This window comes from Mastomys coucha, unplaced genomic scaffold, assembly GCF_008632895.1.
Source record: "Mastomys coucha isolate ucsf_1 unplaced genomic scaffold, UCSF_Mcou_1 pScaffold6, whole genome shotgun sequence".
In the NCBI taxonomy this organism is placed as follows: domain Eukaryota; kingdom Metazoa; phylum Chordata; class Mammalia; order Rodentia; family Muridae; genus Mastomys; species Mastomys coucha.
The window spans coordinates 21719381-21734476 of NW_022196912.1; the positions used below are offsets into that span (position 1 = coordinate 21719381).

At 42.7% G+C, this 15096-nt stretch overlaps 1 protein-coding gene across 7 annotated transcripts in view; it reads right to left on the reverse strand.

Moving 5' to 3' along the window:
* The window catches only part of Ypel5 (yippee like 5), a 16978-nt gene extending 6553 nt beyond the window's left edge, over positions 1 to 10425 (reverse strand). The window contains exons 1-3 of one of the 7 annotated variants that reach the window (XM_031356209.1): positions 10269 to 10419; positions 7050 to 7139; positions 1475 to 1536 (exon numbers count right to left, since the gene is read on the reverse strand). Coding sequence is in view for 1 of the 7 variants with exons in the window: in XM_031356206.1 (XP_031212066.1) it covers positions 6976 to 7020 (45 nt within the window). In the remaining 6 variants the exon portion in view is untranslated. Of the gene's footprint in view, positions 1 to 1474; positions 1537 to 6975; positions 7140 to 9403; positions 9579 to 10268 lie in introns of those variants that run through there. The other 6 variants (XM_031356212.1, XM_031356206.1, XM_031356208.1 and 3 more) reach the window with 6 other exon arrangements.
* Between the last annotated feature and the right edge of the window lie 4671 nt (positions 10426 to 15096).

Consider the following 15096-nt stretch of genomic DNA (forward strand, 5'->3'; position numbering starts at 1 on the left):
AAAACAAAGGAACAAAGCCACAATGTGTAAATGTAAACTCAACACCAGACTTAAGCTGTGGTAAACTGACTCTGATTACATTTCTGGCAATGCTTGCTGCTTACTGTTTTACAGTCCTTAAGCACATTACTTTTCAAGATCCTACATACACATACCCAGAAACTGCTAATTTAGGACCTACTAAGTTTAATCCATCAGCCCAGAGATACAGGCAGTGAACCAAACTGATAAATTTCATTTGAACTCTATGCAAGCTTTTATTCATTTTAAAAAGTTGAGCTGATACTTAAAATTTGGGAAGTTAGAGTTAGTGATATACCAAGGTAATCTTGGTAGTCAAGCGTCAGAGCCCCAGGGAAACACAATTTTCAGGCCAGCTTGGTCTTTTTAGTGAGTCCCAGACCAATCTGGACTACAGAACAAGACCCTGACTCAAAACATAACTAAAATGTGGGAGAACAGGGCTGGGAATGTACTCCAGTGGTAAAGTATCTACCTAGTATGTCTAAGGCCCTAGATTCACTCCTTAGCACCACAAATAAATTCTAGGTGGTAGGACAGAGGACCCATGTTCAGCTCCCAGCACCCACACCAGAAAGCTAATTTACTGTAGATCCAGTTCCAAGGGCTCTGATACTCTTCTCGTCTCCATGGTTACTCATACATATGGCTGACCCACAGACACACAAATTTTGCAAAAATAAATTTTTTAACACAGTAATAATAAATTTATTATAAGAATTATATGACAGAGTGGTGCACATATAAAAGGGGAATTTATTTTCACCAGAGTGCTCTCCATTGCTGCTCAGTGTGGCAAGTGCCATCTGGCAGCATTCTGAAGAAAACCCACACTCTTGGTGGTGGTACAGAGAATAAGAGAGTATGGTGTTGAGGCTGGTGGGTCCCAATGACAGTATCTGGCTAGCTGCCTGTGCCTCACAGCACTGACCCAAGATTGGTGCAGGAATGTCAGGGACAGCCCCTTGCCCCAGCTGGCTCTCCTCCTCACAGGCCTGTGAGGAAGCCCATAAAGTGGAGGTCCTGCTGGTTGCAGAGAACCTGTGGATGCCGTATTAGCCTTTCTTCCAAACTGAAATCTGTGCCCTGGATTCAGACGTACTCTTGTGATGTGTCCACATGCCTTAGGAGGCACAGCCTGTACCCCAGTGTGACTGGAGAATTTTGTATGTATAGTGAGGGTTTCCTATGTCCTCCACATTCTCCAGATATGAGTACAATGTATTGCAACACAGAGATGCTTTGATGGGACCTTGACTTCTCATGCTGCTGATTCTTACAACCTGTTAGTTCACTCCTTATGGGTTTTTAGCCCCTGAGTAGTATCAGTGGCACTTAAAAAAAATGTAATAGTTAATCTTTTCCAAGCATATTGCTGGAGCAGATTAATAATCATTTCACCATAAGAGATCATTTCAAGATAAATATGAATTCTTTAGAATTCCAAGTTTACCTTCCTTGCCTGTAGGAGCTGATATCTGGTTCTTCCACTGTAGCTGTGTGTCCTTTTAGTTCCTAGCAATAAATGTGGTTAAGAGTACTTATTGATCTTGCAGAAGACTCAAGTTCGGTTCTCAGTGCCCCAGCTCCAGATCTGAAATTGATTATCTCTTATGGCCTGCAAGGGTACCTGCATATATGGGATGTGAGCATGTGTGCGCATGCACATACATGTACACAAATGTGTACACACACACACACACACACACACACATGAAAACACTAAAAACCTTAAAAACAGCTGGGCGGTGGTGGTGTACACCTTTAATCCTAGCACTTGGGAGGCAGAGGCAGGTGGATTTCTGAGTTCGAGGTCAGCCTGGTCTACAGAGTGAGGTCCAGGACAGCCAGGGCTATACAGAGAAACCCTGTCTCAAAAACAAAACAAAAACCTTAAAAACAAAATTTGGGTAGAAGAGCCTGCACTGTGTGCACGTGTGTGAAATCAGGTGACAGGGAATGCACAACATATTCTCCCAAAGCAAGTGACTACTGTTAAGCAGTTTATCATTGTTCTCTATCCCAATTTATTTTTTCATTCTCCACTGGTCCTGTTTGGACCTTGTACCACTATTTCACTTATGACTCTCAATATAAATAAGGCATTCAACACAGACATGTGAGCAATTGATTGTTTGTAATGACATATTAATTGCTTAACAAAAAGGATCAACAGCCCAGACTTTACAGTTCAGTCATTTTATAGTCATTTAGCTTCAGATAAGAGTTTCTGGGATTTGTTTTATAGGTAATTTTCGTTCTAGCTTTCAAATATTAGAAATGATTTAACTCCAATGAAATAATACCTCTATTTCTAGATTGACCTTTGATGCTACTATGGAAGATGCCATGGCTCCAAGTGAACATTTCGCATTCTACCTACATCATTCTGTCAGTGTTACAGAAATAGCTGTGGCCAACCATTTGGTACTGAGGGTAAATAGATTTAATATGCTTTCTTTTCTGCTTCAAATTCACTTCTATTTTTTACTCTATCCAAGTATTTCTACTGGCTTCAATTATGATTCATTATCAAGACTAAAAATATCTAAGACGACCTAATGTTACTTGATTCCCGATTGTGATTCCCATTTACATATAAACTATAAAATATAGTTTTCTTTGCCAAAAAAGTTATATTATCAACAGAAATAAGCCAAACATTATTTGCCATCAACTCTACATGGTCATTAGATCTCGGCAAGCCTTAGCTTTACAAGGTTAAAAAAAATTTAAAACAAGCTGGGGAATGGTGGTGCACACCTTTAATCCCAGCACTTGGTAAGCAGAGGCAGGCGGATTTCTGAGTTCGAGGCCAGTCTGGTCTACACCATGAGTTCCAGGACAGCCAGGGCTATACAGAGAAACCCTGTCTCAAAAAAACCAAAATAAATAAATAAATAGAACAGTACTGAAGTACCAAAGCTGACATCAGTTACAATCCCACTGCTACATCCTGAAAATCTGTGTCCCCATAAACTTGTACACTGAAATCTAGTCACTAATGAGATGGAATCTGGGGAGTAACTAGGTCATGAAGACAGATGGTCAGTAAAGCTAACTTAGCCTTTCTACCATGAAGACATATCTCAAGGGGAGTATCAACCAACCAGAAACTGGTCTTTACAAACGCCATTTCTGCTGGTGCTTTTTCTCTCTGAATGATAAATACCTGTGTTTACAAACCACCCATGCTATATTGTTCAGTTACAGCAGCCTGAAGAAAGCCCCGAGGTGACATTAAAAGTGTAAACTCTACCTCTTAGACTTAAGTATGTCTAGTGTATGGGACACAGCACTTGGTACATACTATTTAACTATGGTAATTCTTAAAGTGTGTGTGTGTGTGTGTGTGTGTATTTATGTGTACATGTATGTATGTATAGACCCTACCTTTAAAGGTTCAAAAATACAGACCACATAGCATTTCACAAGTAGCCAGGGTAGTCTCTAAGTCTTATTTCAGTTTTCATTTCCTTCATACCTAGGAACCAAATAGCTGCTGGAGTCGGTCTTTCTCAGGTTGACCACAAATTGTCCTCCTCTTGTATTCCCTAGTTCAGTGGCAATCTAACTGTATACTCCATAAAATTTGGAAAAAACTGCAAAAATACCACTTAAGTCAGTTTAGGGAACCTTTCCCTTTTTCTTTTACCACTGAATTCAAACACTAATTACACCTAACACTGTTAACAGTCACAGTGTTTTATTAAAATCTAGCAGACATTGTCAGCTAATGCTCCACTTGTATTAGACTGGTGCTACAAAATACAGACAGTGAAATACAACTCAAGACACCACCTTCCAAAAAGTCTATGAGACTGCTTCAAATGCTATGTAGTCCAGCTTGATTTTAACCTACAAAATTCCTCCAGCTTTAGCCTCCCAAGTGATGGGAATATAGGCCTATGCAATCATACCTACCTAGGGATGATTCTTACAAAAACCCAAACACCTTAGGGGCTGAGGCACAAGTATTTGGAATTTAGAATCAACCTGAGAAACTAAGTAAAATTCTATCTCAAAACTTAAAAATTAAAAGCAAAGGGGCAGATTTTGAAAAACAGCTAAGGATGTGTGTGGCTCAGTAAAAGAACATTGTGCAATATGAGGCCCAAATTTGATTCCCAATAATAGTAGTGGGGGTTGACACTAAAATTTTAATTGAGCTAATGTAATTGTGCCGCTCAGTGGTAGAGTATTTGCTAGCATATGAGAGGCCTGTCTTCCAGCTTTAGCCTATCTCCAGAATATCAAAACAAAATCCCAAACAGCATGTTAAGAAATCCTCATGATTTCCTTACAAATATATCAAGTTGTACCATCACTACACACTGGCTTTGCCCACTAAATTCTCACAAACTACTCTGCTACTAGTCACTCTGGCCTCTAGCACCACTACCCAGCTTTCTGGAATTTACACCTAAAGCATTCTTCACACATACTAATCATTTTGGCTCACTTAGCAGAATCTCCAATCTCTTTATTTGTCAGTTGGTCAACATCCTTTTTCAACTCTGAAGCACTTTGCTGTATCCCACTACAAAAGTTAAGTATCATTTGATACTCTGCCATGCTAAGTTCCATTTATGGAAGAAATTAGGGCCAAGCTCATAGTATGGCTCATGTTGTATTTATGATGCTCCTCCTACATCAAATTCAGAGCAAAAGCCATTACATATTATTTTGTAAATGACATATAAACAAGGCTCTTCTGGCAGTATGTTTGCATAGTTCCAAGCTACAAGATCCTAAGACTGAATTATCAAACTGGGTTGTTTAACAGTTTACCTGTTATTATCTGAACTTACCTGCTATTACATGAGGGACCAGGATGAAAGTACAGGAAGTTCATAGACAACTCAGGCATTTTACTAATTATCTTCTATTTCTTACACCAAAAAGCATCCTTAGCCACCTAGAATCTCTAACTGCTATCTGCATCATAAGATTCTAATGAATTATCTCTTAGGATCTCCATCTTTAATTTTTTTTAATTATACAACTTGTAAGTTAATTTAGAAAAACAAAAAACAAAAGTAGGGGCTGGAGAGATGGCTCAGCAGTTAAGAGCATGGACTGCTTGCTCTTCCAGAGGTCACGAGTTCAAATCCCAGCAACTGCATGGTGGCTCAAAACCATCCATAATGAGGTCTGATGCCCTCTTCTGGAATGTCTGAAGACAGCTACAGTGTACTTACATATAATAAATAAATAAATTTTTAAAAAAGAAAAACTACTTTTCTTTTAGAAACCCATGAGACAATGTCCCTAGGAATGAATGATTTTAAAAACTGGACATGATGATTTTGTATAAATCCCTAGTTCCTAGGCCATAAAACAATTAGCTAAAAAGCCTGTTCGGCTCTTTTATATATACAGTAACAAATGAAATATGATATTTCATAGTTGGTTAGGTCTAACTCAGCATTTAACAGCATTGGCCACTGTTTCAGGGGACCTGGGTTGATTGCCAACACCCACATATGGGATCACAAACAACTGTCACTCCAGTTCCAGGATGTCTAATGCTGTCTTCTGGCCTCTATCAGGACCAGACACACAGTAGTACACAGACTACATGCAGGAAAAACATCCATACACATAAAATAAAACCCAAACCAAAACAACAGGGGTTAGCAAACCTAGGCCAGCAGCTAAAATTTAACTGCCCACATGTTAAAAATAAAATTCTTTTAAAAGGTTAAAAAGAAAACATCCTATTTTAGTCGTTTGGACTACAGTCACACTTGTCCTTATCAGGAAAGTTTATCCTGCTTACAACACACTAAGATAGGTAGGGAAAAGCTCTGCACTTAGAGAAGTCTTTCTCAGCCGGGCAGCACTTGGGAGGCAGAGGCAGGCAGATTTCTGAGTTTGAGGCCAGCCTGGTCTACAGAGTGAGTCCCAGGACAGTCGAGGCTACACAGAGAAACCCTCTCTTGAAAAACCAAAAAGAAATCTTTCTCAGAAAAAAGAGAAACCTGGTTTATAATCAGGCCTAAAGATCAATAGGAATAACTGACAAATTACTGGAATGCCATTCCCATTTTCTTCATGGATTTTCTGGCTAAGTCATGTTTTTTCCAAGTTAGGTGGTAGCTCAGTCGAGAAGTGAGCAAAGAGTACTGAAAAGTTTAGAGCAGCCAGCATTAAGTCCTAGTCAGCAAGACAAAGATCTTTAGCTTTCAGTAGCCAGCGGAGTATACTTTAGATCAACTATATGAAGTTCATTCAAATCAATTATACCATACAGCTGGTGCCTCTGTTCCACATCCCTAGGGACTCAGCGTGGCCTAGATCTAAAGCCAGGTGCTGTTCATAAATTTCAGTTCTCCCTCCCTCAAAACTTTTGTAACCTTGGACAAATTACCCTGTTTCCTATGTAAAATGGCAACAGCAGTATCTCTGGCAGAGAATTAAATGAAGCTCTCTATCCTGAGAACAGTGCCTTGTAATGAACTAAATAAAGGTCATAAAAGTAGACTCTACATCCCACTTCATTCCTGCCCCACCACAAATGAGGAAGCAGAGTTCAGAATAGGAAACAGTAGCAATTAACCAGCTTCTCCTCCTGCTAATTACAGCCATGTGAAGTACCCAGGTAATAGAAATTATAAACAAGATAAAAGCTAGAAACCTAAGATTTCAAATTCTTGGTGTCTCAATTCTACGTCTTAAAATAGGTATTTGCCCTCCCTATAATTAATAATCCAGTTTGGTCTCAATCCTGGCAAATGGATTTAGCCTAAGGAGGCATCACTTCCTAGCTCTAAAAATACCAGGGAGAACAATAGGCATCTATTTACATTTAGATAGGATCTTCTGGTGGAAAATACCCACTTCCACCAGAGGAATGCCTACTTAAGGAATTACACCTTTGGGGTATTTCCACACACACCCATCACAGAGTTCCCTCCAGCACTGGACAGGGCAGGGGGGGGCGTTCCTTACACCAGATGAGGGAGACAGAGACTGTATAAAGACCATGGTGCACATGGTTCTAGCATGGGAAGGGTTACAAAAACCTGCTCCTTCCAGAAGTAGTATGTTTTGATTCTGCTATAATGGATTCACATGGAAACATGGCTGTATATTTGGTTTTCAGTCTCTTCTCTCTAGAACAAAGGAAAGAACAAAAAACCATAAAACTTTGAATAGCTAGGATAATTATCATAGCAATAAACATTTGATGCTACTGCAGTTTCACAGCAATTTGTAACAAAATTCTAATAAAAATTACACGGGGGGGGGGGGGAACAGTTCCTTCTATAAAATCTTTTTTTTTCCCTTTCTGTGATACTGGAAATCAAACCAAGTATCTTGTGCATGCCAGGTAAACACATACCACTATGCTACATGCCCAGCCCATTTTTCTTAGAATTGCACAAAATGTCAGCAAGAGGCAAGTTTCAATGACAACAAGGCGGCCACGTTATCCTCTTACAGTATCAGTTCACTCTGCTGGGTCAAATGATGTCCTGCTTGTGGGGCTGAATCTTCGTCTGACGGTAATTTATGTGTCTCGTCTTCTAAGGTAATATCTTATTTTATGTTTTGTTAAACAACTTCCATGCTGACTGGATTTCTAGAATACTGCTTAGTCATCATTAGAAAATGACTAGTCACATACCTCAGCAGTTAGTCATGAGTCAGCAAATAATCGGAGTTGGTCATTTCCCCAAAAACTTCTTGGCAAGACAACCATGATCTCTGTGTTTGATACACCACCAAAAGCTTCTTACAGACTGAAGTACTAAATAGCAAATTCCTAACTAGTTAACAGTTAGAAAAGTATGAACTTGTTACCACACAGTAGTACCAGGAAAATAGTTTTAATTTACATAACTATCAAGACACTATAAAACAAAAGATAGTCTAGAAACAAATATACTCAAGACTTATCTTTACATCATGAATATATCTATTTCGGGCTGGTTTCACGTCTTGGACTTTAGTGAAGTGTCAAGTTTAATTTTTCATAGTGATTGGTTCTTTATTTCCTTATTTAAAAACACTTTTATTAGACCCATTTAATTACGTGGGCCACATGGAGACCAGAACAGCTTTGTGGAATAAGTTCTCTTTTGATCATGTGGGTCCGTGGGTTAAAACTCAGGATGTTGTATTTTTAATCAAGCATCTTTACCTGCAGGGCCTTCTTGCCATCCTTTTTATTTTTTTTTTCCTTCTAAATCTCTTTAGTAGACAGAGAAGGCAAATAAGTCTAGGAAAGAGAGTTCCAATATTCCAACTAGATGCTCTTGTAGAAGAAGCCAAACATATTTTGCCAAGCATGTCTAGAAAAGTTACTTTTAAATTCAAGTTGGTTTCCCAGTATAAACTGAACATATTTCATTGTGTGCCTTTCCTTGAGATAAGATGACTGCCACACATAAACTAAGAGCAAAATCTGTACCGAACCCTGGGCCAGAAGAGGGTATAAGACAGACATTATTTAGCACGCCTGTAATTCTGGCACCAAAGACAACAAGGCAGGACTGCCAAGAGTTCAAGGGCAGCCTGGCCTGGGTATGTAAGACTCTACTGAAAAACAACTGCTTTAGTACTTTCCAAAGAGTACAAAATACCTTGTGCTCTAGCGCACTCTCACAACACACACACACACACCAAACTGTACATGTTCCATCTTCTTGCTACAGTAAATGTTCCAGGGATGTTTTTCCTAAGCCCTTCTGGCTAACAACAACCCATAGGCTTTTCATTTTCTAGGCCCAACATTTGTTCTCCTCAGAATACTTCCTACTTCCTCCTCCTGGTGTCTCCCTGCCCCATCTTCTGTAACACTCATTTTATACCTTACCAACATTTAACGCTGCACTGTTTTTGGATTTCATTGGTCTGTAACCTTTCACTAAATTGGGAGTTCAGCGAGAACTCACCTTTTCTGGAATCTCCTTCTTACCCAAAAACTATAAGTAAATATGCGATTAATTCTTAGTGAAAGAACCCATCAAGGCACTTCACATCTGGCACAAATATGCACCCAAGAAACACCGATTTCGACTTTTGCTACGTTGTAACGCAGTTGCAATCCCATTTACGTGGCTCTGCAAAATGATCTGTTAATTTTCCTATTGTGCCTGTTAATCTAAACCAGCCTAGTTCACTTATTTCCCAAAAGCAAGGTAAGCCTGAAGTTACTTTCAGGTTTTCCATCTGTAGAAGGCCACCTGGAAATAAAAACCCTCAGATTTCCAAGAGGGCTCCGTAAACAGGAAAGAAAAAAAGTTTAAAAACAAATGAACTGTCCACCTTCCCTTACTGTCACTCCAAAGAGAGATCGGTCGGTGTCCGGATTAAACAGACCTGTGGACTACTGCGGCTGCCCACTCCCGCTGGCAATACTCGGACTTCCTACCTACACATTCAGCAGCGTGGAATAAAGGGGTGTGCAGGGGTGTGCCTGCCCCCGCCAGGGAAGAGCCTCCGGGTCCGCTCTCCAAGCAGCGGCGGGGGTCGGAGCCAGGCCGACAGCCCGCAGCCGGCCCAGCTGATCGCGCCCACGTGACACCCGCCAGCCAATCGCCCGGCGCAAGGCGGAGCGCGCGGCGGCGGCTGGGCCTCCTCGGCACAACAAACACTGGCGGAACAGCTGGGCACCCGCGGGCTACCGAGCAGTGACCCCACGCCCGGGGTCCGGAGGGCAGCGTGGCAGGGGCTGGCACCGAGGCGGGCACGGCCCACAGCCCAGACCCCTGGGCACGAGTCGGGCCTCCGCAGCGGGCGGGGTGCGAGCGCGGCCCTGGAGCGCGGGCCCGCGGGCCGACCCGGATCGGAGCCCGGGCGCGCCCCCGACGTTGCGGCGGGGACGGCTGCCGTGGGGGCGGGGCGGCCTAGGAAGTGGGGGTGTCATTGGGAGAGCTGTCTGTGGACCGGCGGCCGAGGCGACAGTCACTGGGGGCGGCGGGGAGGCGGGCGGGGCCCGCGGGTCGCCCAGGGGTCGCGGTTGTTGCGGGCTCGCGGAGCGCTCGGCTGCGCGGCGGGGGCGGGCCGACGGCGGACTCCGCGCCACAGGCTCACAAAGAAGGACTGCCCGGCCCGCGGCCCTACGGTCCAGAGGGGCCCTGGTGGCCGGGCCGGGACCCTGGACGAGTGGAGAAGGGGAAGAGGCACTTCCTGCCTGGGCCCCCGCCCCGGGTCGCTCCCCGAGGGCTTCGAGGCCGCCAGCCCGAGGGCTTTGAGCCCCAGCCGACTCCGACCCCTGCGCCCGCCGCCGTACTCACCTGCGCGCTGGGGATCGGCGCTGCCAGCAGCTCTAGGCTCCTCCGTTGGGTCAAAGCCCCCTCGGCCTCCGAATCTTCAGGTTTAGTCAGGCCTTGGCCCCGCCTCTCCTCGGTCGGGCCTCGGCGTCAATCATCCAGCGTGGCCCCGCCCTCCCCTCCGGCGGCTCTCCCGGTTGGCCCGCAGCACCCTTCATTCCTGGGCTCCGCCCCTCTCCCTGGCACGCTGCCCCTTCCGCCGTGCCCCGCCCCTTCTCTGGCTCACCCTCCCCCCACTCTCGCCCGTTTACACTCCGCCGCCCACCCCGCCCAGAAGCCGCAGAGGGTGGGCGGACTCGTCGCTGCTCGCCCCGCCCCTAACTCGACACCTTGCATCCTTACAGCCAATCAAGGAGGCTAACTCTGCCTCCTCGGCCAAGGCGGCCAATGTGGTGAGAGTAAGGACCCACCCCCCCACTCCCAGCTGAGCGCACACAACACAGCATCCACGTGAGTCAGCTTCTTAAAGGAGACGCCTCAGCCTTCCTGACTGCGGCCGCTGGGATTCATTGCAGGTCACCAGCGTTGCCAGGTGGCGGCTGAGGCCTTAGCGTCATATCCAAGGAAGCCTGGAAGACGCGAAAACAACAGGGTATTTTCTAGTCAAAACACGTATTTTAGGTTAAAGTGCACACTAGGTTGAAATGCCGGTCTTATTATTCCTTCTGGCCACTTTCTCTTTGCTTACACAGAATTGCCTTTAACAAATCCCTAAACTCTTTGAGTCTCGGGTATATATAGGAATTCTTGGAAAACAAGAATTGATTGATTCCATTTACAGCTTTCCTAGTTTTCTCTTGACCGTGGAAGTAATTCTCAAAAACGTAAGTCTTTTATGTGGAGATTGTCTGTCTTGTTGAAAAGACAGCTGTTCCCTTAGCCCTCCCTCACCATGTTTAAGTTGGAAGATTTTTGCCATTCCATTGGTTTTCCCTGGTAGTTAAATCTGTCGGCTGTCCATAAAGATAACAGAAATACCTCAAAAATATTTCATGTATAAAATATAACATAAGAATATATATTATATAAATGTATACACACATATACTACCACTTGAAATTTGTTTGTAACATGGAATATGTATTCTGAGAAAACTCTGGTACTTAATCCTAAATCCTTCAGTATTTTTCATTCATTTATTTAAAAAAGTTACTCTGGCCTAGTTTTGTAGAACATGCCTTTAATCCTGGCACACCGGGAACCTCTGAATTTGAAGCTACCCTGGTCTAGAGTTTCCAGGCAGCCAAAGCTACATAGTGTCTCAAAAAAACCAAACCACCTGGGCAGTGGTGGTGCACAGCTTTAATCCCAGCACTTAGGGGGCAGAAGCAGGCAGATTTCTTAGTTCAAGGCCAGCCTGATCTACAGAGTGAGTTGTCAGGACAGCCAGGGCTATACAGAGAAACCCTGTCTGGAAAAAACCAAAAAAAAAAAAAAAAAAAAAAAAAAAAAAAACAAAACAAAAACAAAAAAACAAACCAAAAAGCTACCTATTCTTACTATCAACGATAAAAGACTATGTTTAAATAAAAGAGAATTTTGCAGGAGAAAAAAAGCACTTTTAGGTGTATTGGGGGATTCTCATAATCCCTTTATTTTTATTTTGCTTTCATGTAAGATTTACATTTAGAGCTGTGCACACTAGTATATATATGGCTGTTGTCACAGCACTCTGGAAAGCCAAGGCAAGAGGATCAGGAATTGCTACAGTGGCACTGCCTAAGTCAAGGTACACATTGATTACGGGAAAGTACAGTGCCTCATTTCCCCCCAATATTTGGAAACAAGGCCAGGGGCTCACACATGTTAGGCAAGTACTCATCACTCAGTTTCATCATCCTCCCCCTTTTTGAAATACTAGATTGAGACACATTCCAGCTACAATGCCCATGTTTTCTCCAATTTTACAGCATACTGCTGCTGCTCCTGAGTAGCTGGGTTACAGATTTGTGCCAACCCTAGCATGCTGCCTCATTTCCTAAGACTTCTGTTCTCTGCTGACAATTTCAAAATGGAGATGGGTGGGGACACAGTACTGCTTCAACATTCTTTTTTTTTTTTTAATTTAGTAGCCGTGATCAGCCATTTTAATTTTATTTTATATATATATGTACATATACATATATACATGTATATATATGGATGTGTCTTCACATGTGCATGTTGCTCTGAGTGCTGGAGGAGGCCAGAAGATTGTCAGATCCTCTGAAGCTGGATTTACAGGCAGTTTTAAGCCATTCAGCATGGGTGTTAGTAATCTTGGAACGAGTGTCCTCTGCAAGAGCATCAAGTATTCCTAACCACTGAGCCATCTCTCCATCCTTGATTATTCTTTAATGTCAAATGTATTTTTATCCACAAATTATAGACCCGGGCACTTTAATCAGTCTCAGATGGTAATCTCTTTTCTTTTCCAATGCCAGAGACATCGGATGGATATAGCAAATTCTCTAGATCTTGAAACTCAGCCTGTCCTAAATGGAGCCTGTGTCTCCTTTCAACAGCAGAGACATTTCTTTAAGGCCCTGGCTGTCACTACTCTCTTGTCTAGTGGGCTATAATCCAACCCCTCCCTGCTTTTGTCTCCTGCCTGCCCCATTATCACCTTTAACTCCTTAAGTTTCTGCAAGTATTTATGAGCTGAACTGTTGGTATCTGTTAAATAAAAATTATAGGAAGCATTGTTTAAGACTAAGCTACTGCACCAATCCAAGCTTAAAAAGGTGTGGGAGGGCAGCTTACTCATACTACTGTTTCCACAACAATATTACTTTGTTTCCTCTGTGGTTAGGGGTATGAAGGGAGGGAGAGGGGAGTGGGATTGGGGTGCATGATGTGAAATTCACACACACACACACACACACACACACACACACACACACACACACGAACACACACAGTTTTTTTTTTAAATAGGGTTAGTAATGCTACAGTTGTACATCACCAAGTTAAGCAAAGTTGGTTTTTTGACCTTCAGCAATTAGGATTAGCTAGTTGGGCGGTAGTGGTGCATGCTGTTAATCCCAGCACTCTGAAGGCAAAAGCAGGTAGACCTCTGAGTTCAAGACCAGTCTGGTCTACAAAGCAATTTCCAAGACAGCCAGGGCTACACAGAGAAACCCTGTCTCAAACAAACCAAAACAGAAAAAAGAAGGGAGAATTGCCCCAGATGTGGTAGCCTAGCTCTGTGCACCTGAGGTCGAAGCTGAGTTCTGGGCTGGTCTTGGAGATGGTCTCCAAGCAGATAAACCGGAGTCAGAAACACAATAAAGTTCCCTTTATCTTAATCAAAAGCTAACCTGATATTAGGAAGTGACTCCACACCCCAGAAAGAAAGTAACATCTTATTTCTTATTTCTTTCTGCTTTTTGCAATCTCTTCAGTTTTTGGTTTTTTTTTAACTGATTGGTTCATCAGCATACTCATTCTATTTTATGGAATGAGGTGTTTCCTGAGCTAAAAATTAAAGCCATTTAAGCTCTTCAGGATGAATTTTTGTGCATTTATCCTCTGTCAGGTTGATCTTTGCAAATGATTATAGTCTCACCTTCAGTACCCTAGCTTATACCCCAGCAAACAGTGACTCCAGCCCAATAACTGTATTTCATGGTATGTGTCCTTTCCCTGGGTTTGTGTCAGTAGCACGTCCGTTTTCCCCATCCATCCTGCTGCATGGATAGAGTGGGCATCGGGTCTAAGAGTTGAGAAGAGTATTGATTCTGGGAACTGTGTGCAGTCCAGCCTGGGCTTCTTTGCTTGATTACTGTTATTGTTTTGCTTTGTTTTGTTTTGACTTAAGCTAATGAGAATAGACAAGTTCTTTTAAGGGTGACTGTCAGTTCATATTGCTATAACAAAAATATTGTGCTGGAGATACAGGTCAGAGGTTTGGCATTTGTCTAGCATATATGCAGACAAAAGTGGGGTGGTGGGACCCACATGCTGGTGACTTAAATGGTAAATATTTATTTCACACAATTCTGTACGTGAGAAAAGGCAGGTTAAGATACTGGTAGATCTTACGTCGGGTGAGGGCCTGTGACTTGACTTATAGGCAGTCTGGGTATCTCATCTTAGGTTACTAATTCCACGCATGCGGGCTCTCAGTTACAAAAGGCCTCACCTCCCAATACTGTCAAATTGGGGAGACAAGAACATTCAGTCTGTAACAGGGGCAGACATTTTCTCAATAATCACAGGTTAATAGTGAATAAAAATATTATTTTCAGTTGTAGATCTGCCACTTTAACAAAAGCTGTCACAAAGGTGACATAAAATTCAACCACATCTTTTTTTTTTCTTTTGGTTTTTCAAGACAGGGTTTCTCTGTATAGCCCTGGCTGTTCTGGAACTCACTCTGTAGACCAGACTGGCCTCAAACCCAGAAATCCACCTGCCTCTGCCTCCTAAATGCTGGGATTAAAGGCGTACACCACCACCACCCAGCTTTTTCTTTTTTTATTTCTTTTTTTTTCAACCACATCTTTAAACTGTACAAATCTATGAAATACTCAAAATCATGGGCCAAACATTTATTATTAAGCTTTTATACTTGTGGCAAACTGTGTTCTTTCTATTTAGTATCCTATGAATATGCATAATTGGATGTACATATTATTAAAATAATAAGAAAGTAAATGTATAACTTAATCTACCAATCAAAATAGAAAACCACCCAAACTATATTCCTTTATAGCCAACCTCTCCTTCCTTTAGACCCCATAAAAAGATACTCCAGAGCCAGGCAGTAGGGGCATACACTTATATTTAATCCCAGCCCTTGGGAGACAGA